A 24,494-nucleotide genomic window follows, 5' to 3' on the forward strand; every position below is an offset into this window, starting at 1 on the left:
AGTGAGGTAGGCTGTGGTTGCTTATCTCGTCCTTCCAGGTACAGTAAATTTGCTGAGACTAATCTCAGTATTGATAAATCAGCGTTCAGTGAGGTGTGAGTGAGACTGGGTAAAGCAAGGGAATAGCTCAGTACAGCACTCACCCCATCAAGAACCCACGCTTAAGAGTTAAGACTGCAGAAGCTTTCACTGAACAGCCTCATTTTGATCAACTCATCAATGTTTTATATTGTTCTTCAGTTTTACCTCGACCACTCGAGCTCAATCATTTGAAAGATTTAGGGACCCTGGATTTAGTGACATATAAATCAAAAATCCAAAATCTGCCTACTCATGTTTCAATTTCATAACGGTTGACAATGATTTTGTAGTAAATTTCAAAAAGATTGGATTTTAGAACCGAGATTTATGATATTTTCCACTGAATCACCGGAAAGCCATGTATGATCATCAACTCGAAAATCCCAAACAAACAAAATTAAACTCGCAGTCCACCTGCCTTGTTTCAAGATTAAGAGTGAACCTTACAACCCATAGGCCATGCACATTCCCAAGTCGTGTCGTAGTGCCCACGGCTGTCGACAACCGGGACCTCCCAAAAGTAGGTTGAGGAAGATTTTGAGTACGAGGCAAACTTTGTTTCTAGACTTTCGTCATGTCATTGCATCTCCGTCGTCCTTGAAAACCATGGAGAAGGAAAGTAGGGCGCTCAGCCTTGCTCAACACACACGTTCATCAGATGAGCACATGATCTTGAGTCCCGCTCTGTACAACATCATTTGCAACCATAGACAATCGCGCCACATCCTCAACGTCATACGTCTATATACAAGGTAAGACTACATACATACATTCATTCCTTGACGAGATTTCTGTCAGGTCTACAGATTTAAACAAGAACCAAACACTTCAAATTCAGATACATTCCTTTTCAGTTACTTTATAATATCTGGTTGTTGGTATGTAGATAGTCGTTATATTACGTGCCAGAAAATAATTGGAAAAATCAAGGAACAGTGCCTTGGCCAAATGATCGCGATTCAGTTCACATGGTACCCATTCCTCTTTCGATTGAATCACAGCTTTCATAAAATTTACTATGTACGCTTGTGTTCTTTTCCAGATTGGTTCTTCTACAGATTGGCCCGGCTTTGAGAGATGTCGAGTTACAAGTAAAAAGTTGATTGCGCGGAGCGGGGATAAGGTGTGCTTGTCTTTTGGGTAGATCATCAAACCCTTGACTCCAGAACAGAGGAAGCTAGCAAGAACTGACAGATTCTGATGTGAGATGGTGATTTGAGCGCGGGTTTTGATGAGTTCCTCTTTGCGAGCCGCAAAGGCCTCCGCGGAGTCAGGTTGTGCACTATTGGCTATGTGATTGGTGCAGGTCGCAATTTCGTCATCAAGGGTTGTTGTAGCCCATATACTTGCAAATGTTTCTATCATCGTGTAGATGGAAACAATGAACCGATCTAGATCTTGAATACAACTCTCACGGGACGCTGATTCTGTATCTTGAAGTTTATCTAATCGAAGTGATGAAAGTTCCTTAAAGTGCTGCCAACATGTGATAGCGTTACGGGTCCCACGAGACATCGATGCTTTGTGTGACACTTTTTTAGATGGACGGATTCTGTCGGCATCAGTTCCAATCAGAACAAGAGCGGCCAGGACGTAATGCATGCCCCGTTCGAGAAGAGTATAGGTGGGGTTGTGAAATACTTTGATGGTGTCCCATAAGTAACGCTCATGAATCGGAACTTCCTTCGAGGGAGAAGAAGTTGAAATTGTACGAAAATTGAATATCTGTGGCTGGTACCAGATGGTTCCCTTGCTTGGAGTGAATAATTGTTGATCTACAAAAATTAATAATGATTGCACCGAAATATCAGCAGCAAAAAAGATCATAATTGAAATGAAGGTGACTGACTTTCCGGCATTAGACACCACTCACGAATACGTGGTTGTCCCAAAGTGCTGAAGGTCACGGGATGGGAAAGCAACTCATCTGGATCGAACTGAGTGCAAGAACCTAGTGTGAGAGCATTTAACAACACAAGTGATGCCTCATGGATCGCGGCTATTTCAGAACTAAGCACAGCCTGCCTTTGAACCGATTCGCTTCGGTAAAGGTCGATCTTTTGAATCCAAAATGACTTGGGCTCGTCAGCAACCAAAGGAGATGCTACAGATGAAGGGTTGTTAAGCCCATTCTCGTTGATCGAGGCGGTTTGTGCTGATAGATTGGTCCTCTCTCCTGGACCTGGTGAAGGTGTGTCTACGCGGAATGCAGGAGGCTGACTCTCGTCATTGGCCGCAGTTTCAATATCTTGAATTCTGAAACGTCGCGGTTTTGAAGGCCCAGACGATGTGGAAGAATCCATCTCTGGACTTGGAAGCTTCTTTCTTGAGCAAGCTAGACGTGCCGAATGGCGGCGCGATCGATCAGTGCTCTCGTTCTCGTCTGGTTTTCGACCTCCTTTTCTGGCTAGTTCCCTTTCGCCTCCCTCAAGCAATGAACTGGATGAGTTATCGATGAATGTAGACCTATACAGTACCGTTGTGGAGTGTCCAAACCCAGGCATATTGGGTGTCGGGGAAGAAAGATCGGGTTGAGTCTTAAATTGCTGCCGTAGTGTTTCAGGCACACTAGGTACACTGTTCAACTTATAGGAAGTGGCTAGTTTCGGGGGAGTGCTGTTGAGTGGCGTCATGGATGGCATTTGGGGTATGATTTTAGTCTGCCTGGCCGAGTCAATTCTCAACTCGTCCCCTCGAGATTCTATATGGAAGCGCTTCAGATGTGATGCGATTTTTTTGAATGCTATGAATAGGACAAGCATCAGTTGGATGAACACAAGCAACACTACATGACCAACATACATTCCATCTCGTTCTCAGCTATCTCTGTAACTGCTTCCAGACATTTAGCTAGCCCAGCCGTCATTGGTATAGATTGTAACCAGTCTTCGATGGTTTTGGAGATTAGATCAAGGTCCATCAGATAGCGTGAAGGGTTGGTTTCCCCTGGCTGCTGGATAGATGAGATCAGCGAGTCCATGTCGTAGATAATCGTGTGGATAGGATGTCCGGGCGAAGGATTGAGGAGTGTAGGGAAGGTTTCAACCTAGACAAAATACTTTTCGCCGTTCCATACCGATAAAGGGGAAGCTTGAACAGGGATGTATGACAAAGGCACACACCACACTGCAAGCGTGCTTGTGTGGTGGATTCTTTCCTGTCAGCTGACCACTCTGAGGATCGTGGGTGCAGTTGTCGACCACACTGACCCACCCTGAGCTTTCTTTTGTCCATCAGGAAATCTTCATTATACTCGTTGGTTCCCTCAGTGATCATTGGGAGTGACGGACACACAACACACCAGAGCACCTTCTTTTTCATCAGTTGACCACTCTGATGGATGAGGATGCGGTTGTCGACCAACGTGACCCACTTCTCTGAGCTTTCTTTTATCTATCAGGAAACCTTCATTAGACTTGTCCATTCCCTCAGCGATCGCGGAAAAGTCAACCCTCAACTCCATCAAAGTCACAAATGGCACAGTGTCATTGTGAGTAAAGCTTGTTAAGGAACACTTGCAGGAAATGGAATACTCTTTGAATAAAATACTCATCATGGGTGACAGCGAGCTTTTGTGGTCTTGTTACCTGAGGAATGGGGTGACTGAGGGTTTACTCCCTTTATGACTTTCCTTCATAATTAAAAGGCCGGTCTGACCTACCCTTAAGAAAGCCACATGCTCTCAACCTTCACAGATTATATAATTATAGTTTATACTCTCACCCTTTAGAGATTTTTGTAGTTCATAGCTTGTTAATATCTCATATCATGCTCCGTTCTACAGCTACTTTCCTTGGCCTTGTCTTGCTTATCTTAGTGTTGGCGCCTATCATGTTTGATCATTTCATAAACTCTTTTGCCATTACCATTCGCAAATATCTTACACTTCCTGCCAGCCTGCTTGCCACCACCACCTATCTTTACTGCACTGTATTTCAAAGTACATCATTCTGCTACGATGCTAAAGATGAGGGCACAGCCCGCCCTCTATCACAAATTACGAGGTCTGTAGCGACAGGGGCGAAAATATCTTCCGACATTTTCGATTCTGTCATCGGCATCGGGAACCCTTTCAACCTTGCGCTCCACCAACCAGAGATACTCGAGTTGAGCCTAGCGATTCAATATTCAGCTGCTTTCGAAGGTAGGGAGTTACTTGCAATCCAGCTGTGGGACCTCAGCGAGCAGACGAAGGATGTAAAAGATCGGCTGATAGGGCTCAACAGTCAAGGGATCAATACATTTTCCTTCATTGCTCACGAGGTAGGTTACTCTTGACTGCCCTCATCAGCTTCTTTTGCTGACCTGTGCAACCCTTTTACGCACAAGTTCTCAAGAATCCAAGACCTTGTTGAGATTGTTCATACAGGAAAACCAAAATACTCAGCGCATACCATCTCGCACAATCTAGACCTGCTTTATGATCACCTCTCACTGGACCTCTCCCGACTTCTTCTCCAAGTCGAGCACACACTCCCGATTATAGCGCGTGCAGGGGATCAAGCTACTTCTGTATCAGCAGAGCTTCTTCAACATCATCAAAAGCTTCTTGAGAAGCAGGAAACTACCCCCTTTTGGCGGAAGTTGTTGAAGAGTCACGGTTGGAGTAATAATCAGCTCAAGAAGGACATTGCTCTCACGTCCGAGAGTATTCAACAATTGATGCAGACATGGAGACAGCTTGAGAATTTACGGAGCCTGCTGGTTGCGTACCGTAACAATGTCACGTTCTTCAAAGTACGTCTACCCTTTCTCTGAATCGATCTGGTTCCGAGCTGACTATGGTTGTCCCTTACCTAGGCATCACTAGTTGGATCACACATTGCTGATCATCAGCTGTCTGTCGAAGATGAGGTGTATACCATGCGTCATATCATACAGAAATTTACGCAGGCTGTCCAAGACTCAAAACAAGGTGCAATTGGTCCACGGGGCAATTGATGGAGGACTAGGAATTATCCCCATTCTAGCTCCAATTCATTCTTTGTCGTGACTTTGAAGCATTGAGTTACCTGAAACAGAAATAAAACGGGGGCCCGAGAATTTTACGAACTACGATTTCCAGACATCATTGTCTGGAATCCGTAAGATTCAAGATTTCTCCGGAGGAACTAGAATTGTACGGACATTCCAAAGTTTCGAGTGTTCGGAAATGAAAAGAGATGTAAAGATTTGGTGCAAAATTCTCTTCAGGGCATGAAATATTGAATTTTACGATCTTTGTTTTGTATAGTTTGCGAAGATTAATCCTCGTGAGAAAATAATGCCTGCAAAGTTCTTGGAATTGTAAGCCAGTAGGTCTTTCATGATGTACCTTGCACATACATAAACATCATGTTGAAGTGATGTCGACTGTCCTTCGTTTCTGGATTGTGTGAGCACAAATTCGACTGACTGTGGGATATCTCCGAGGGGGAGATGAGAAGTCTCCTGCAAGAACCGCGCTAGTACTTTATTCCCGTGTGGTGGGAGACTTGGTTCCCCGACCTCCATCCACGCGCTCAATCTGAGATCTTTCCATGGGCTATCGACCATAGATCTCACCCGTCCATCCATGCCGGCATGGACCAGTGCCCCAATTGTACCGAGTTTGGCCACACACACCCATGCTCCAATCCCCCTGATGCACCGGGTTATGATTATTGGCGCCGATCCAGCAACGGCAACATGTACTTATATTTGGAAACTACCTACCTACCTGATATGCGCTTTTTATTTTTTTGTACCTCTACTCAATTACATTAATGTCTGTAAATGATGTTCTGTAAAATTCATGTCGCTCAATAAAACGAGTCGGAAGGTACAACAAAGGTAAAACACATGCGCATAATACGAGCACATCAGTATGAGGCTACTAAGATTACAGTTATTGAGCAGACCGTGATCCCAATGGTGTGGGATACAGTTCTTATTGGGTGAGGCTGCTGAGATGTGTGGCTCATTCCGAAAGGACATATAAGAAATTAAAGTGTCATGATCATGATCAGAAGTAAATCACAACCTGCAAAGAATGATCGCTTGCAATGGGTTTGAAGACATATTTTGTAGAGATCGCGATAAATACAAAGATGGAGTTTTATTGCATATGTTTGTAATCCTTCCATATCTGTTTTCCTGCGTCTCGTAGGGTTTTGACACTTTCAGACACAGAAAAATTACAAGGCGAAAGGGGTAACCACAGCAAGGGATTACTGAACAGACCACTATAGTCTTTGGCTGCGGAGTACCGGGCGACACCAGCAAAAAGGTCCGCGTGGTTATATATGGCTAGTGATATCCGTTGTGGGGGTTGAGCATGGCCTGGTTGGCGGAGTATGTGGGTCACGGAATGCAACAAGACTTTGAATAAGCCATGCACAGAGTATCCATGGTCTCCGCACAATGTGACTCCTAAATCGGGTAGTGCAAACCTCGCTCCGGTGTATCCACTACCAAGGAAAAAGACAGAGTCGAGAAGGTTTGAGTTTTTTCCGTCTTGGTGATAGTCACACTGCATATTGTACGATATTTGGCGACCTGAGTAACGAAGTCAGAAATTATGGTGAGGGTTCTCAAACACTCAAGCGCTGTCAAGTGGGGTACTCACCACACAAAATTCGATGGCGCATGTGGTGAATCCGCTGTTTCACAAGTACATCACCATCCTCAGAGAGTAAATCAATATTTTGATGTGCTATTTTGTACGCCTCGGGCTGGACAGCCAGAATCACTGCGAGCGAGACATCGTACTGCCAACCCAGCTCCATGGTGACTCGCGCATTCTCACGTCTCTTGTAGAGGGGGCCATCATTCATCTGAATCGCCTGAGGTAAGTTTTCTTTCCCTACGACGCGATTCCGCCATGCGGCGTCCGCCATCAAAGATCCTTGACGGTCGGGGCCAAAGGCCAGCTTCCTGTCTGCTATGTCCGCCGAATGGGTCTGAAAATGACCAAAAACCTTGAATCAGCTATTAGGCTTGAATTGAGGCAGATACAGATGAAGTAGATGGAGTGGGGCCCGACTTACATCACCTAATCCATACCCAAGAGACTGATATTGGACTGTTCCATAAATTGCCCCAAAGTGTACCGAAGGCTGGCTGGCAGATTGCGAAAGCTGTGACCCGCTTTTCAGGGTGAGTGGGAAAGGTGTGAGAAGATGTGAATTGTTTGTGGGTGTCCTGTCGATAAGATCTTGATCCACAACCGGTAGGTTATGTATTCTTGCCGAGCCAAGGCAAGCAAGGAGCGCCCGGTCCTGATTACCTGTAGATCAGTTACTGGGGGTTATTGTGTAGAAAGTTTGTGAAAGAACTTACGGCGCGATCCATGGCAGGTTTGTTCGTACCGGTGTTCGCGTTTTTGGGATCCCCCTGCTGTGTATACATATAAATGAATGATCGGCCGCAAAAGATTGTGAAGAGACACTGACAGATCCATTGTTGATTTTTTCAACGGGCTTGTGCTCAGCAAGCTTGACCTTTGTTGAATCGACTTGCTTTGGTGCGAATATCAGGTAAGTGTCGCGCGGTTTGGTAAGAAATTGCGAAATTGGACATACGTCGGCATCCTCGGTTTCTGGCGACTTGGTTCGTTTAGGAGGCAGTCCAACTGCAAGCACTCGCCCAGCGATGTCCAATAATATGATAGGGACATCCGAAGGCAGCTCCCGAGGTGAAGCGGAGTTTTTCATGGCGAGAGCTTTCAAGGCGCGCAGATTTGGATAACGTAGCGCAAAAGGTTTCTCCCGACCTGGGTTGGAATTGTAAGCCAGTAGGTCTTTCATGATGTACCTTGCACATACATAAACATCATGTTGAAGTGATGTCGACTGTCCTTCGTTTCTGGATTGTGTGAGCACAAATTCGACTGACTGTGGGATATCTCCGAGGGGGAGATGAGAAGTCTCCTGCAAGAACCGCGCTACTGCGAGGTCGTAATCCACAGTAACAACAAGACTGTCCCTGAAACTCTTGCGAACATACTCAAAGGCCATCTTCTGCTGGATAAGCAATTGAGCCGGGGTGAAATCCTGAGCTGGAGTTGGCGGAAGAAGCGTGGCAGGAACGAAAGCGATATGTCGTTGCTGCTTGCGCTTCGCTGTTGATTATCCAAGTGACTCAGGATCGGCATTCATGATAAAGGGTCAATGCTATGGCTCACGCTGGTAAAAGGGAATGATACTTGAGCGTCTCTTCAAGGGAGATGAGTTATCCAGGTTAGCCTGCGAGGTTCCTTCGCTGCGGTGAGGCAGAGCGGCTGATCCTATAAACGGTGAAGTTTCTGATAGTTCAGTCAATGGTGATGATGAGGGCTGATCATTTTCTGAGAGGTCAGTCAATGGTGACGAGATAGGCAGCGTCGTGATGCGGCGGTCAAGGTCGTGACTATCATGAGGGAGTTGATGAGATTCTGAGCGCACTGAAGTTGTTGAGATCTCTGTAATTCAATGGGCATTGAAGCTGGTCAGCAATCTGCCCAATCACATTTTGAGACAGGCCAACCAGATCTGTGTGGTCAAACATGCAACTTGTCATGAAGACGGTGCGGATTACTGGGGTCAGCTGCATTTCAACAATCCATAAAAAGGCCAACCAGATCCGTTCAGTCATACACGCAACTTGTCGCGCAGACTGGGTGGATCACTGGGGTTCGGCCGCAACGCAACTTGTCGATGTGCCAGCCCCCCAGGTGGATGATCCTTTTTTTAGGAGAGCGAAACGGAACCCACCGGTGGGATCCATGAGTGGCAAGCTCTTCCTAGCGTGCTAACAAGACAGCAGGGGTTATTGGGATTGTGGTGAATCCTTGACGGTAAGCAGTTCTCTGGGAGGTGCCTCAATGAAAAGGCAAAAGCCTGACAAAAATGCCAACAACGGGTACTAGGGAAGCTTGGTAGCCTTCATTTCCAAGTAATCCGTGTGGAGGTGAGAGCCGCAAATGATAGGTCTGTGAGTTGCAATTAGGTTTAAACCGGGGTCTGCACATACTACTTGACCTGAACCCCTCTGAACCTTGTTAAATCTGCGAAAGTCTGGGGGGCCCCGGTTGTCGACAACCGTGGGCACACTACTATGTGATGTGCATGGTCAATTGTGCTCAACGCAGCGATTTAGAGCGAATTTATTTAAGTCCTTCCTTTCCAATCATCATATCCAATGAAGCAGGAAACCCAAATAGGTACAATGAGATTGAGATGTGTCACCGCGGCTCTGCTGTCTAAATATACTCAACTCAAATCGATAACACCCTTAATCATTAATTAAACCCAGTCGCTAATCGACTTCAATTGACTATCAACTCTGATCTATACTCGACTTGTATCCTTCTCTTACCTTGTCACCAAACCTCTGTGCATTCGAGCATGGCGGAACTAATGCTTTGTACTTGGTCTCAGTGTATTAAAAGAAAGCATACCGACTCAAATATCCGTGTCAGCATTCGGCGCCTTCGGTTGTCAACAATCGTGAGTAATCAGTTGGTTTTCATTTTCTGTTTGACCCTTTATTTCTTTTTTCTCTTCACAGTGCAACACCAAGCGTTCAGCGTTCAGCGTGCTTTTCACCTCAGTCACATCACTCAATCTCAAATCTCGGCAGCCATAGACTCAGTAGGCTCAGTCCCCAAGCAATATCCCTTTTACACAGCACCCTTGTGGTACAGTTGTATAGACGCTGATTGTCACTATAAATTTGTCTCCATGGTCGATTGACTGATACTGTTTCACATCAGTCACTGACTACTATCATCCTCCTGCACCATCTCCAATAACCTAGTCCGAACTCGAAAGCGACACTCTTGTTTCAATCTAATCACCAACCGTCCAATGCATCGAAAGAATATCGCATATCATTGTCCTCACCTCCACTCTTGTAGCAGCACGATGAAGAGGAAAAAAAAATGCGTTGATTGTGTGGCATTGACCAAGTCCAGTGTCATAAAACATGCAGCCAGTACTTCGTTGCATCCTAACTGTAGTCCCAACTGCCCAGCTTACGGAGGTAAGCACTTCCGTTAACGCTGTGCCCGAATGGAAACTGACATGTGCATGATGCGATTGATTGGATCACAGTAGAAACATTTGCATCTTTTCCATTTGCGAGAAAGCAGCAAGATCAGCCGGATTTCCAAAACCCAAGCCCCGTCACAGGTAAGTTGAAAGACTTTTGGAAACTTACGACATTTTGACTGGTAGATATCTTTCTATATGCTTCTCTACTTCCTACCAGTCGGCGAAGGTCCGTCACGTGCAACCACACATAGGGATTCGGACCCATGGCCTCTGCCGGATGAAGCATTCATTTTGAAAATCAGAAAAGAACGCCATCCTTCAAAGTCGGTGTCTCATGCGACGCCCGGCGATCAACACGAGGATCCGGTCAGTAAGGATGCTTCAAATACTCCCATAGAAATGGTTGAACATGCAGGTATAATCATTCCAAGGACCAGTGCAACGTTTATCCAGGAAATTGATTTGCTTCCTGTCCAACAGCCAGGCGCGGGAGTTCAAATAGCCGTGAGGATGATCGCCTCCTAGACAATGTATCAAAGCACCAAGACCATCGTGAACTGGCCTCAGCTTTGGGAGATAAGGCCAAAGTTAATCACATCAGTTCTCTTTCAAATTTGGGAAGTAAGGTCAAACTTGTTCATATCGCTCCTGGTTCAACTTCGAGAAATGAGGTCAAAGTTGATCACATAACTCCTTTTACTACCGCGTCCGATGTTGTCAAAGTGACGACGCTAAATACAATATTTGCCTTCGTATTTGTGGGTTACTTTGGGGTTTTCATTGCTTGGAAGTGGGCGTTACCATTATTGTTATGTTTATTGATCTCAATGTTAAACTTTTGAGCACTGTGGTCGTGCGCTTCTGGTGATCTTGAGCACTCCACTGTTCTTTTTATCTTAGCACTAATGAGAATCATTCAACATCCAAGTCAACAAATAGCAAATGCCCAAGAGGGCCGTATTGGAGAGCGAGCTGGTTGAGGCTGGTTGTACACCGTGCTGCAGTAGAGTCCTTGTGTTGAAGTTCCAACCAAGGCTCGTGCAGATCATACTGAAATCCAGTCGGCAGACCAAGGCAGTGGGTACCCCTGAGAGGCGTCGGTTTCGATCTGAGCAAATTATCATATTGCATCAGTTTGAACCGCCTAGAATGGATCTTGATGTCAATTAATTCGATACTCGAGAGCATACATCTCATATGTCAAACCAATCTCCAGATCCGAGTTCAACTTCGAAGTTTGCAATCCAGTTCTTTGGGTTATACAGTAGATCAAAGAGCAGACAACGCTCATCACGAGTTCACCGGTTTCATGAAAGATGATGCTCCAGAGTGAAATTATTTACTACAAGGGCGGGAAAACCCATCGATCAAATGGATCAAGAAAAGTCTTCTGAAACCAAGAATGTGATTCCTGAAGCTCAAGAAGATTTTGACAGAATGCTTGAGCACGCCTCAATTCCAAAAGAAGGAGAAGGTGGGGGAACCACGATCCTGTACAATATCCTGTCTGATCATCCTACTACCAGTGTTTACGCTCGAAACCAGGAATTATTTGTCATTGGCTATACTTCTTTCATGCAGTTTCCTTTCCTCCTCCAGTCTCTAGTTAAATACAACTCGGCCACACAACATTCTCATGAACCTCAAAACCTCCAACTGAAAAACTGAGTTTTGCTATATGATGTTATGTTAAGATTTAATCTCTCATTGTGGACACCCTTTCGAAATTCAATGTTTCATTCAGGCCAAGTGAAACGGAAGTGAAAACTCCCTCTTACATCTAGGTTCAATTCATCTTGTCCTGAAAGACAAAAAGACAAATCTCAAAATACAGGGATATCCATAGTCCAACTTTGATGTGTGCTCTGGTATCCAGAAACAACTCTACCATCTAGCTTCGAGAAAGATTTGAAAGCCCACGTTGAAATTATCACCACCAGGATTGATAAAGCAGCTGGATTGGAAAACCCCAGTTGCTTGATCAGCTCAGTTGTCATCCCCGACTGGCTTTGCCAGAGGTGAGGAAAGACTCACCCAAGATTCGAATGTTGATCACCACGAATGCCTTGGAAGGCTGGTATTTTGCTGCGATGCCAGGGTCTTCACTTTCGAATTCCGCTTGAACGTATCTTGAACTATATTTGACTGAGGCTGATATGGATATAAGGCGGTCAGGTTGACCTATATCACTGTAAGAAATCGCAGAGGGTTGAATCACCTTCATTCCCAAGAACTCCTGCCCCATTAAGGGGTTCTTCAACCAGTTGCAACTCGTCACCAGTGTCAAGTTTAATAGCTGCCTCAAGTTGTTTGAATTTTGCGTCGATTGCTTCTTTCAAATCTTCGGCGCTCATTTCAAATTGGATATATTTCTCCAAGTGGTTATAAAGGGGTATGTCAAAATGCTTGAGAGGAAGGAGAAGATGTTGTATTGTGAGTTGCACATCATATGGTGCGTTTGCAACTCTTTTAAAGTCTTTTTGGAGCAAGTTTATCCTTGTTCGACTGCTTAACCATTCAGCTAAGTGACTGAATAAACCAACCCTTATCGAAAGTTGAGCCAGTTGTAAGCAGGCAGCACGTGATAAGCAGAATAGAATTCGGCGGTTTTCTTGAAAGGGGCATTCTGTGAATCCCTTTCAACATCTAGCCTCAGCTCAGATCTTAAGTACTACTGGTCAGCTCACGTGCTTCATCCCTCAGCCGCTTAAATTGCGGTGGTTCTGGCCTGTCCAACCCGAGGCTCATGGTGGCTGAGCAGTTCAACAACAGTGGATCAAGCTTACTCAATATTCGTTTATTCGTCCGAATACAAGGCTTCGACGCGTTCTCATCAGCTCCGCGGCAATCCGAATTCTCAACTTTTTGAATCAAAGGCATCTATTTATTTAAAATTATCATATTCACCTCTAAAGATTTCAAATTCTCCTAGAAAGTTTGAATTGTTGGTCACCCTCAAACCGAAATGCCTCCTCCAAATCAGATTGTGTGCCGCTGCGCACGTTGTTCGATGTCAATATGTCGCTTCAAGCAAGTAGAACAGCCAGGCCGCATCTGGCAGCCAAAATCCCAGACATACAAGGAACATCGAGATGCAATCAAGAAAGCTGCTACACCGTCACGTGAACACACCGTCGGTGCCGAGAGTCACACTCATTCATCCGCGAACCAATTAGGCCGAGATCGAAGTACGGTCATAAATCTCCAATGAGATTACATTGAATGAGCTGATATCTTTTGCTGAAATTTCGGCCACCACAGGTATACAGCATGAGCCAACGAACCATTGGTCACATCTGGATATTGCATCCCGGATCAGCTCACTCCGACAGCCTCAAGATCAGTCCACTAGTCACTTTCAGCCTGTATGGGACGGGATGACCATTGACTCAAGTATGTAGTAAGCATACTTCGCTTGGAAGGGTTGAATGTTGACACTCATCTGTTACAAATAATTAGGTAAACATAGCATCCAATATTACGATCAATTCCAACGCAAAGAAGCCGCAAACTTAATTTTAATCACCATGGTCACCTGTCTACACTTATTCGAACACATCAGTGTGGCAATCGCTAGCCTATGTCTCCATGTAATTCAAGTCGCCTTATCTATCTGCAATATTTCAGGCGGACATAGCAGAGATTGGAGACCGGTAGATATCAGAACTGTGATTAGTGACTTGAGGATTGAGCCAGAGATCAAACGAACTTTCTGCTGCCCTAAATGCTTTCAACTTTATTATGACAACAAGATTCCACAAAACTGCACCTACCGAGCTACTCGACGAAGTCCCAAGTGTAAAGCCCCTCTATATCGCAAGACCCGTGGGCCTAATGGTGTCGAAAAGTTGCATGCCACCCGACTTCTCTCCACGCTATCTTTCACCGACTGGTTAGCTAGGTTTTTGAACAGACCGGGCATTGAAGATTATCTCGCTTGCGATAAAGATCCGAAGAGCCCTTCCGTGATGGACGACGTTTGGCATGGGTCAATGTGGAAAACTCGTCGTGGAATCGATGGCAGATCATTCACAAGCTCTCATAATAATCTTGTGTTTTCATTAAACGTCGACTGGTTCAATCCTCTGGGAAATAAAGCTGCAGGCAAACATATATCTATAGGAACAATCGCACTTGTCTGCCTTAATTTGCCGCCCGACATCAGATCCGCTCCGGAAAACATTTTTCTTGCAGGTTTAATTCCTGGACCCTCAGAACCCAAATTGACGGACATAAATAAAGTGTTAGCCCCATTGGTTCTGGAGCTCAAAGATTTGTGGAACGGTGTCAAGTTTTCTTCGACTTTCAACCATCCCAGGCACGGCCGCATCATCCGTGTCATGCTAGGCCCAATCATATGTGACCTGCCAGCCATACGGAAAGTACTAGGAATGGCTGGCCACGCCTCCAAAAAGCATTTATGCTCAATATGTCTAATCCAGAGTCATAATCTGGACATGATTGATATCCCGAAGAAATTATACCGATCTCATCGCGTTCTTCGTGCAGCATCATTGGCCTGGAAGAACGCTACTACTATTGAAGAAAGGAAAGAAATCTTCAAAGCACATGGTGTACGATATTCGGTATTATGGGAGCTTCCTTACTTCAATCCACTCAAACACACCGTAGTTGAGCCGATGCACAATATATTCCTGGGCCTACTTCGAAACCATGCACTGAATATCTTCGGTATGAAAACAAAACCCAAGAACAGCGACGGCAAGGCAGTGAACAACTCTAACCCCGAACACTGTCCGGATCCCGCTTCAGACGACGACGAAATGTTAGGATCTGAGGGCTCAGATGAACATGAGATGACCAGTGAAGATGATAACATGAATGAGTCGAGTTCGGCGTATATCCGCTCATGCCAATCAGCATCAATAGATAACTTGGATGCGCTCTCGGACACAGAAAGCTATGGGTGTCATGATGATGAGATGGACCTGGCTCTTGCATTTGAAAATATGGACCTTGATAGCTTGAGTAAACCTAACGACATCGAAGAAACAAACTACATTGATGCGGATGATGACAGCGATTCAGATCTCTCATCAGAAGATGCGATATCGGAATTCGAAATGGACGATGGGGAGGAAGACTTTAGTAATATTTTCAGTGATAAGCACAATCTGAATTTACTACATGATGCTATACAGCAAGTTCAACTCCCTACCTGGATTGGTCGAGTGCCAAAAGGAATTGGGACAGCATCAGGTGGCAAGTTAAAAGCAGACGAATGGGTAATACTTTTTCAGACGATGATCATTCCTGCGCTGATCTTGAGATCTCACGACACAGACACTGCTTCATCCAATATGTTTAGCCACAAAGGTGTCCAAAATACCCTTCACCTGATCAGTGTAATGAATATAGTGCGGCAATTAGAGGTTTCACAAGATGATGTTAAATCTTTACAATATCATCTGAAAAAATATCGCCAGGGCCTATCACATCTGTACGGTTCCTTCCCAGTACTACCCAATCAGCACATGGCTCTCCACATTCCTCATGTTCTAAAGGTCTTCGGTCCCGCGCCTCAGTGGACGGCATGGACGTTTGAAAGACTGAATGGTCTATTGACACAGATACCGAATAATAATCACCCTGGTACGTGTGAGATTTTCGCTTCTCTATCATCTGCATTCCATAACATTCCTGACACTTTACTCACTCGCAATCCATCTGACCACCAACACGATGCTTGATTCTATTCGCCTACATCTCATAGACGACCGAGAACTCACGCTCCTCAGAAAGTGGACCACAGCTCAGAACCTGCGGTCTATCCTTCCAGTTTTGTGCAAAAGCCTCCCGAGAGAAGCATCAACACTACTTGTAAAATTCTCATTGCCCAAACGTGCATGGCGCAGTGCCTCTGGACGTCTTCAATCAGAAGACGCAAGTCCGGAGTATGCATACGATCCCCGGAAGTCTGATAGTCTTGACTACGATTCTCATGTCCGCCTTGTGCGCAGGATGAACGAAATCTATGAAGAGAGGGTCGTGATTGCTACAGAGGTTTACAAAACGAAACAGCAAGACAAAGGCATCATTCCTCTTTCTCGATGGGTGAATCAGCTGCACTCAGTGGATGTTCATAATGTCAAATATACCATCAAAAGCAAAAATGTCGCAAATAGCACTGTGCTATATCAGGTCAAGAACGCACAGCGGAAGACTGTAGTGGTCTGCGGTCAAATCGAGGAAATTTTCACTACAATGGTCAGGAGAGATGAAAGAAACGATATTCAACTTTGGCTCGAGATCAATAGGTTTGATGACTTGAAAGCTGTGCATCAAAAGAAACATTGCCTCAAGGATTGGCCGCATGTCAAGATGAGACTGGTGTATAACCGACAGAAGACAATCGATTTAATCCGCGTTGACGAACTCGTGAGCCATGTAGCTTTGTGGAAGACTCCAAAGGATTGTTTTGGTATCACTGAGTCAACTTTGCTAGTCACTGACCTATCTAAAAAGTCGTGCACTAATCATACTATCTTGTAGCTGTAAAAATCTCCCGAGTCCACACACTTTGTGTTCTTTTGCTAACTTTTGTACATAGTATTTTCTGACCTAAGTTCTGTATTGAGTATGCATGCTGATAGTTGTACTCAATTTTGTTCTCCATTTAATAGCCCTCTCGTGTCCAAAAGGCCAGGATCAGGCTTTGCTTAGACTCTCATACCTCCTTCATCTTGCGCAAGGCCGCGGTTGTTGACAACCGTGACCCAGAGGTGCTATTTTGAGTAACACAGCACTCCGCCCAAATTCGATAGTACTATCTCCGACGGGAGTACCTTTGTCACAATTGATTGCTCCTTCCTCTCAAACTTGAAGGTTTTTGTATCAATCGCTCATTTGTAGCTTTTTACTTTTTACATTTGTTTTTTGAGTCAGTGTCGTCTTTTTGGGCCCAGATTTCTCTTTGTCTGTTTCCAATTCCGACTATTTATCTTTTGTTACTCAATCAGTGGTCATCTTCCTTTATTTCATTTCTGCCTTTGGAATAATCATGATAAGACGAGTACTGTTTTCGTAGCCCTCTCGGGTCCGCGATATAAGCATCAGGCTTCTCTCACTCTCGAACCTCCACCTTGCGCAAGGCCGGGGTTGTTGACAACCGTGACCCAGGGATGCCAGGTAGAGTACCGTGTATTTTACGGCCGACAGGAGGACCGCTCTTCATCAACAGTTTAGTAGTTTACACCTGCAACTTTATCAAGCCGCATTATACTGATTAAAAAGAAATGGAATGAAACAAAGGCCTAAGGCCATAAGCATTTGATTTGACTGACTCACTGACTCAGTGGGTCAGTTGTCAGACAGACCAAGTTGTCACATGTTTTGGTCTATCAACTGATCTTCTCAAGGAACCGCTTTGTCACTTTGTCGTTTGTCTCTTATTGATTGTGAGCTATCCAGACAGCTGGTGGCAACACCGGGTGGCAAAGACTGCATGAGAATTTTGGGCATGCTCATTTCTCTGAAACTTCAGGGTTTTTGTCTCAATCACTCAATCATAAGCTTTCTAAGTTTCCTAGGTCAGTGTTGTCTTTTTGGGCTCTGATTTCTCTTCGCGTGTTTCCAATTAATTTCGACCATTCATCTTTGCTCACTCAATCATTGGTCATCGTCCTCTATTTGATTTCTCTCTTTGGAACATTCAGCGCCTTTGGTATGTACTTGACGACCCTGAGCCCTTTTCCCTTTTTCCGTTGATCTGTTTGAACTCTTGATTGAACCTGAGATTATTAACTAATCTACGCATCAATAAGACTCGAAGAAGACGCTGTATTTATTTTTAGTAACCCGGGATGCAAAGAAAAGAGTTTACAACAGTGCGTATAATGAGGGACGCAGGAGGTCACGAGGAACCTGTAAGTACTTTCAGGGGTATGTGTTAAGCTCAAAGCATGAGGCTTCACCGGTAGCTAAAGAATTATATCCAAACTGGCTCTACTATATCAATCACCCCGTCCAAGCGTCGCTGGAAGCCGGTGATAAGTTTGTATCTGTCAAAATAAAAATGTCAGTGTTTAGATACATCATCACTCAAGGGAAAAGACGGACTTTGATGAATCAGAGCATTCCAAAAATCGATCATTTCCTTTTTCATCATGTAGAATGCTGGAGACAGCCGAATATATCTCCTCAAATATACTCCAGCAAAAATACCAATGACCCAAGGGATACTCTGTGTAAGCCGCCCACAGAATCCGTTTTTTGGTTGCAACCCAAGGGGTAGCAAAACCTCTTCGATCATAACCGAGCAGATCTGGGAGGCGAAAAGTGTCTTCCACCTTGGTATTTTGTGATGCCAGGCCACCGATATCAAGGCCCTTACCGTATCAATCCATACTGGAGAACTTTGTGTAAGACGAACTAGAGGTTGATAAAGTTCGATCAAAGTTCGAGCTATGTATAACGGAAGTATGTGTTGAAAGAGTCCACCATAGGGTCGAAGATAGGATCGAGTCATAGCTTTGGGCTTGTTTTGATTTTGTTGAAGATTATTTAGGGACTAGTGATGACAGATGATGGTCCTGAGTCTGACTGATGTACTCAAGTGGCCGGATTCAACATATTCATCCTTTATATCTGCCAGTCACTCGGCGTCTGACTAATTTGATACTGTCCTTTGTCTCGAAAGCATTCTTCGACATTCTTATTCTCGACGATAAGTTTCTTGAAAGGCATGGGTGCCTGCTCATCCTCTTTGCTACCCTTTCATCATTTAGCCATTATTCGGTCTCTGCTCAATCGGGCGTATTGATTGTGCTGTGCATCCACCAAGCTGAGCTGTACATACATGCTGAGCTTGCTACAATCTATCTCTCTAACTACCCTCGCCGCTTCCAGACCTCAAGACCTCTCAAAATACCGTTGCTATCCTCTTTTCTACTCTTTCATCATTTAGCCATCGTTCAGTCTCTGCTCAATCGGCCCTATTCATTGTGCTGTGCATCCATGCTGAGCTTGCTACAATCTATCTCTCTAACTACCCTCGCCGCTTCCAGACCTCAAGACCTCTCAAAATACCGTTGCTATCCTCTTTTCTACTCTTTCATCATTTAGCCATCGTTCAGTATCTGCTCAATCGGCCCTATTCATTGTGCTGTGCATCCAAGCTGAGCTTTTTACAGTCTATTCTCTAACAATCTTCGCCGCTTCCAGACCTCAAGACCTCTCATAATACCGTTGCTATCTTCTTCTCTAATCTTTCATCATTTAGCCATCGTTCAGTATCTGCTCAATCGGCCCTACTCATTGTGCTGTGCACCCAAGCTGAGCTTTCTACAGTCATATCTCTTACCTGGTCAAAGTCCAAAAAGTCGCCTCCCCATTTGTTGTCCCTCCAAAGTTAAACTCGAGGCAAGGACAGTCTAAGATCCAGAAACCACTCGCTATCTCTCTGACAATCCCCGTCGCTTCGAATCATGACGTCTAATTCGATACCTTCAAACCAAACATCCACAGCCAAGACAGTCCTCCAAACGCTGAGAGATCTCGAGGTGAGATTACTCAGCGAGATACTTCAACGCACCATCATAGTTTGTTAACGTCATTCTACCATACAGATCCTCACGCATTCTCATCACAATGTCCAAATGGAAAGCTTTGTGAGGCTTAAAAACGACTTCAATAATTTCGAGGTCAGTATACTTTAGTTCCGCATGGACTGGATCAGACGCATCCTCAATATTAATGACTCTTTCTCAACAGGCAAAGTCTGAATTGACATATCTGCAGCTTGAAGCGCAGATCAAGAGTACTCAAAATGTAAGTAAATCAAGTTTCTTCACTCTTTGTGTTCAAACTCTGACAGACCACTGCTATAGTCATGTAGGGCTCCAATGAAGGTCAGCTCCACCGTGCAACAGGAAGCTTCTTTATACAAGTTGTTGTCTATTTCTCATGCTGCCATCATTTGCAATTCCGAAACTTTACTTTTTATGATCACATCAGGAGTTCGAGGTTGACAAAAAGGTAAAATTCAAAATACACAAGCAAACTTCCGGCTCCAATTCTCAACATCATGACTTCTACAGGGTTCACAGACGATCAAACCATACCAAATAGATCATGTTTCAGACGCAAAACTCGCGAGTCTGCAGGAGAGTGTAGCCGGCTTAATTTCAAGGCTTGATATCGCGACCGGAAGAATTGATGAACAGCATTCGGTCAGTGTCTTGCTATCTGGTCTTTTGATTGAATATCCAGTGACAGTAGGTTGTTTTATGATATCAGGGAAGCCAAAAGCTCAAAAGTGAACTGCAAAGCTTCAATGCTCAAGCAGAGGAACGACTACGAAATTTGTCCTTCTGGAATGGAAAACAAGAGGCAGAACTGAGTAGATTGAATAATACGCTTGTCCAGTTGGAAGCTAAATCACATGATGAACAAACGCATTTTGTCAAAACAGACCAGCTCACAGAAACCGTGTCCAGCTTAAAACAGTCTGATGAGACTCTCGGTCAGGAAATCTTGGCTAGTAAGGAAGTGAGCATACCCTTTCTGCCGAGGAATCAAGTCTTCTGCTTATTTAATCCTTTCTTCTATTCTGTTATATAGACATGCGGAGCACGCTTCCAGAGAGTTTGCGTCAGGATAGATGTGAGTAACCCCCTGTCCATATAAAAACGGGATCAGGATTGATCGGTGATGACCTTGTGTTTGTGACGACATTCAAAATATACAAAAGGCGCTTGAAGAACTTATTGGTAGATCTGACGAAAAGATAGCGAATCTTCACACTCTTGTCCAGAAAGACAAGGATGTATTTGGATACGAGTTGAAACGATTACAGGAACATAATACCACCTCAATGACCAACCATTGTTCCGTTATCCAAAAGTTAGGAGAGCTGGACAAACAAATTGCGAATATCCGTGCGATTCACGATTCATCAGAAAATACACTTTCAGGAAGAAAAGATGGAACAGTTTCTAAAGTAGGTACTGAACAATCCTTCTTCTCATTATCTTCATGCCTTAAGATTTGATCTTCTCTCAGCATACTGAATTACAGGAGGAGCTTCTCGGCCCACTGCACCAAAAGATCAATGCATTGGAGGCTTTAATCAACAACAATCCTAATCAAGTGCGTATAATCAAGGCATCGGTGTTTCAATTTTGGCTCGATATTTTCAGCACTTTGCTCACCCCCTCTCTTCTCATCTGATGGATTTTCGCAGTTAACAACAACTCACGCTGTTCAAAGCCTAGGTGTTCCAGACGTCGTACGTCATTTCTGATCTTTTGTGTTTTCTGAACTTTTGTGTGGGAAGCATCTCTGAGACATAGATCTTTGTTGCCAAATTGCAGGAAGAGCTTCTAAGCCCACTGGACCAAAAGATCCAAGCGTTGGAGTGTTTATTCAACAACAATTCCAATCAAGTGCGTATAATCAAGGTATCGGTGTTTCAAAACTTTGCTCGATATGCTCACCTCTTCTCTTCTCATCTGATGGGATTTTGCAGATAACAACAACCCACACTGTTCAAAGCCTAGGTGTTCCAGACATCGTACGTCATTTCTGATCTTTCGCGTGGGAAGCATCTCTGAGATATATACCTGTGTTACCAAATTACAGGAAGAACTTCTCAGTCCACTGCACCAAAAGATCCAAGCATTGGAGTCTTTAACCGACAAAAATTCCCATCAAGTGCGTATGCCCCAGGGATCAATAGTATCTACACTCTGCTCACCTCATCTCTTTAAATTTCATTTGATGGGATAGATAATATCGGCTCAAGCTGTTCAAAGCCTAGGTGTTCCTGACGTCGTAAGTCATCTTCGATCTTTTGCGTAGAAAAAATCAGTGAGATATATGTTATTGTTGCGAAATTACAGGAAGAGCTTTTGAGCCCAGTTCACCAAAAGATCCGAGCATTGGAGTCTTTAGTCAATAGCAATTCCAATCAAGTGCGTATACTCAAGGCATCGATTTTTCCCACCTTTTCTCGAAAGTTTCAAGCCTTTACTTACCTCTTCGCTTCTCATCTGATGTGACTTTGCAGATAACAACGACTCCCGCTGTTCAAAGCCTAGTTGTACCAGACCTCGTAAGTCATTTCTGATCTTTCGCGTGGGAAGCATTCCTGAGATATATACCTGTGTTGCCAAATTACAGGAAGAACTTCTCAGTCCACTGCACCAAAAGATCCAAGCATTGGAGTCTTTAACCGACAAAAATTCCCATCAAGTGCGTATGCCCCAGGGATCAATAGTATCTATACTCTGCTCATCTCATCTCTTTTCATCTGATGGGATAGATAATATCGGCTCAAGCTGTTCAAAGCCTAGGTGTTCCTGACGTCGTAAGTCATCTTAGCTCTTCTGCGTAGAAAAAATCAGTGAGATATATGTTATTGTTCCGAAATTACAGGAAGAGCTTTTAAGCCCAGTGCACCAAAAGATCCAAGCATTGGAGTCTTTAGTCAATAGCAATTCCAATCAAGTGCGTATACTCAAGGCATCGAGTTTTCCCACCCTTCCTCGAAACTTTCAAGCCTTTACTTACCTCTTCGCTTCTCATCTGATGCGACTTTACAGATAACAACAACTCCCGTTGTTCAAAGCACAGTTGTACCAGACGTCGTGAGTTATTTTTGATTTTTTTTGTGGGAAGCATCTCTGAGATATATATCTTTGTTTTCAAATTATAGGAAGAGCTTCTCATCCCACTGCACCAAAAGACCCGAGCATTGGAGTCTTTAATCAATCAAGTGCGTATGCCCCAGGCATCAATAGTCTCAACACTCTGCTCACCTCTGCTCTTCTCATCTGATGCGATTTTACAGATAACAGTAACTCACCCTTGTCGAAGAATTGGTGTTCCGAACTTCGTAAGGCATTTCTGATCTTATGTGTACAAAGAATCTCTGAGATACATATCTTTGACATCAAATTACAGGAAGAGCTTCTCACCCCACTGCACCAAAAGATCCAATCACTGGAGTCTTTTATCAACAATAATTCCAATCAAGTGCGTATACTCAAGGCATCAATAGTAGTCCCTGCCTCCGCTCAATTATTCCCTCCTTCTCATACGTTGTGATTTCACAGTCAACAAACACTCGATCTAGTAGCCTCAGTGTTTCCAACATTGTGAGTCAATTCATGTATTCCTTGCGGTCAGCAATGCTGATGGTTTACATATTGTAGGATACCTCGATAGAAATCCAGACCCCAACACAACCCAATCCTTTAGATAGTGCCCATTCCAATATTATAAGGGACTCCCCATCTGGCGACTTGTTGATGAGATCGCCAAGTTCAGACTCCAGTACTGGAACATGTGTTCCAGGAAATCCGGTCAGCAGACGGCAAAAAGTGAGTTCAAGTCGGAGGAAATACACAAGGTCTACGCTTATAGTATGTATATTTTCCAATAGGGGAAGGCCCCCGAAGTCAGAAGGCTATCTTCCCAGTCAAGCTCTTCAGCAAATGCAAGTCACACTCCTTGAGTTCAACATAGACCAAGAATGTCAGCTGACTTGATCCACGATTTCCCATACAGAGACACGCCCTTGCTTTGAATTCTTCCCAATCTGCCAGCAGCTCCAGACAAAGCCTTCCTAACACCAATATTGGATACGGCGGAAGAATGCCTACAGGTGCAAATTCTTCTTTCGATGATGTTACAAGGGTGAGTAGAGTTGCGCATCTGAAGTACAATTCATATTCAAGCTCGAAGACTGATCAATGGTGAATGTGAATGCTTATTTGTTATAACACCACGGGAAATGACCTAAGCTTGGAAGTTCGAACTCGATGCTAACTCCGGCACAATCGTCAAGGAATAATGATCCGTATCAGACCCCCGAATCGAGTTCTCGTCCAAAGACAGCAGAAGTACCCAAAAGGGTGAAGAAATGGATGAAACCTGTGGAAAATCCTCGGGTCAAGCCCAGATACAGCCTTAGGACACAGAGAGCAACCATGGTTCCGGAGGTGAAGGATGATGATCTAAACTTGGTTAGTGGCCCCAGTAGTAGATCACAGATCATATCAAACTAATCCGCCCGCCACTGAAAAAAGACTAGAGCTTTGCATCAACACTTCCGAACTTTGGCAAATGTGGCCAGGCAAAAACGTTCTTTTCCGAAGTCTCCAACGAAAGCCAATTTAGACGCACTGCCTGTTATCGGGTCGACACCCCTAGGCACAGCTGCCCCTTACGTTCTCACCAACGCACAAGTGACTCAAACATGGGAGGAGGATGAAGGTACCCCCGAAAATTTTTCCAACTATTGCATTAAAAGATTGAGACAATATGGTCTCCCATTTGTGGGGTTGAGCTCTGCGCCTGAGCGCGAGAATCCACAATCTTCAGAATGGAATCGGCGAACTTTGGCTTTCTGCATAGACACATTCCACCATTTCTTGACTCTTGGCGGGGAGTATGACC

At 44.4% G+C, this 24,494-nt stretch overlaps 5 protein-coding genes across 5 annotated transcripts; 2 read left to right on the forward strand and 3 right to left on the reverse strand.

The window, feature by feature from the left end:
• Positions 1-511: 511 nt before the first annotated feature.
• Positions 512-3,634, reverse strand: MELLADRAFT_60535 (uncharacterized protein; the record flags this gene model as incomplete). Its single annotated transcript, XM_007406589.1, has 8 exons — positions 512-642; positions 731-822; positions 848-881; positions 984-1,856; positions 1,955-2,824; positions 2,884-3,127; positions 3,204-3,254; positions 3,383-3,634. 8 exons carry the CDS (start codon positions 3,632-3,634, stop codon positions 512-514), a joined length of 2,547 nt encoding a protein of 848 aa, XP_007406651.1.
• A 2,523-nt stretch (positions 3,635-6,157) lies between these two features.
• MELLADRAFT_60536 (uncharacterized protein) lies at positions 6,158-8,518 on the reverse strand (the record flags this gene model as incomplete). Its single annotated transcript, XM_007406588.1, has 7 exons — positions 6,158-6,597; positions 6,668-7,001; positions 7,089-7,319; positions 7,381-7,434; positions 7,494-8,161; positions 8,225-8,448; positions 8,484-8,518. The coding sequence occupies 7 exons, from the start codon at positions 8,516-8,518 to the stop codon at positions 6,158-6,160; spliced, it is 1,986 nt and encodes a 661-aa protein (XP_007406650.1).
• A 409-nt stretch (positions 8,519-8,927) lies between these two features.
• Positions 8,928-10,915, forward strand: MELLADRAFT_103467 (uncharacterized protein; the record flags this gene model as incomplete). Its single annotated transcript, XM_007406333.1, has 6 exons — positions 8,928-8,956; positions 9,459-9,527; positions 9,589-9,671; positions 10,134-10,211; positions 10,291-10,488; positions 10,554-10,915. 6 exons carry the CDS (start codon positions 8,928-8,930, stop codon positions 10,913-10,915), a joined length of 819 nt encoding a protein of 272 aa, XP_007406395.1.
• Positions 10,916-11,896: 981 nt separating this feature from the next.
• On the reverse strand, positions 11,897-12,821 carry MELLADRAFT_103468 (uncharacterized protein; the record flags this gene model as incomplete). The annotated part of the gene is made up of 4 exons (XM_007406587.1): positions 11,897-12,027; positions 12,108-12,224; positions 12,292-12,699; positions 12,761-12,821. 4 exons carry the CDS (start codon positions 12,819-12,821, stop codon positions 11,897-11,899), a joined length of 717 nt encoding a protein of 238 aa, XP_007406649.1.
• A 7,428-nt stretch (positions 12,822-20,249) lies between these two features.
• MELLADRAFT_94444 (uncharacterized protein) lies at positions 20,250-23,889 on the forward strand (the record flags this gene model as incomplete). Its single annotated transcript, XM_007406334.1, has 25 exons — positions 20,250-20,263; positions 20,336-20,582; positions 20,655-20,696; positions 20,785-21,033; positions 21,096-21,182; positions 21,277-21,321; positions 21,386-21,478; positions 21,562-21,606; positions 21,675-21,746; positions 21,822-21,866; positions 21,908-22,006; positions 22,102-22,146; positions 22,188-22,286; positions 22,357-22,401; positions 22,470-22,541; positions 22,637-22,681; positions 22,750-22,809; positions 22,885-22,929; positions 22,998-23,069; positions 23,150-23,191; positions 23,249-23,416; positions 23,495-23,570; positions 23,642-23,732; positions 23,781-23,797; positions 23,840-23,889. 25 exons carry the CDS (start codon positions 20,250-20,252, stop codon positions 23,887-23,889), a joined length of 1,965 nt encoding a protein of 654 aa, XP_007406396.1.
• Positions 23,890-24,494: the final 605 nt, after the last annotated feature.

This window comes from Melampsora larici-populina, assembly GCF_000204055.1.
Source record: "Melampsora larici-populina 98AG31 unplaced genomic scaffold MELLAscaffold_6, whole genome shotgun sequence".
NCBI lineage: Eukaryota > Fungi > Basidiomycota > Pucciniomycetes > Pucciniales > Melampsoraceae > Melampsora > Melampsora laricis-populina.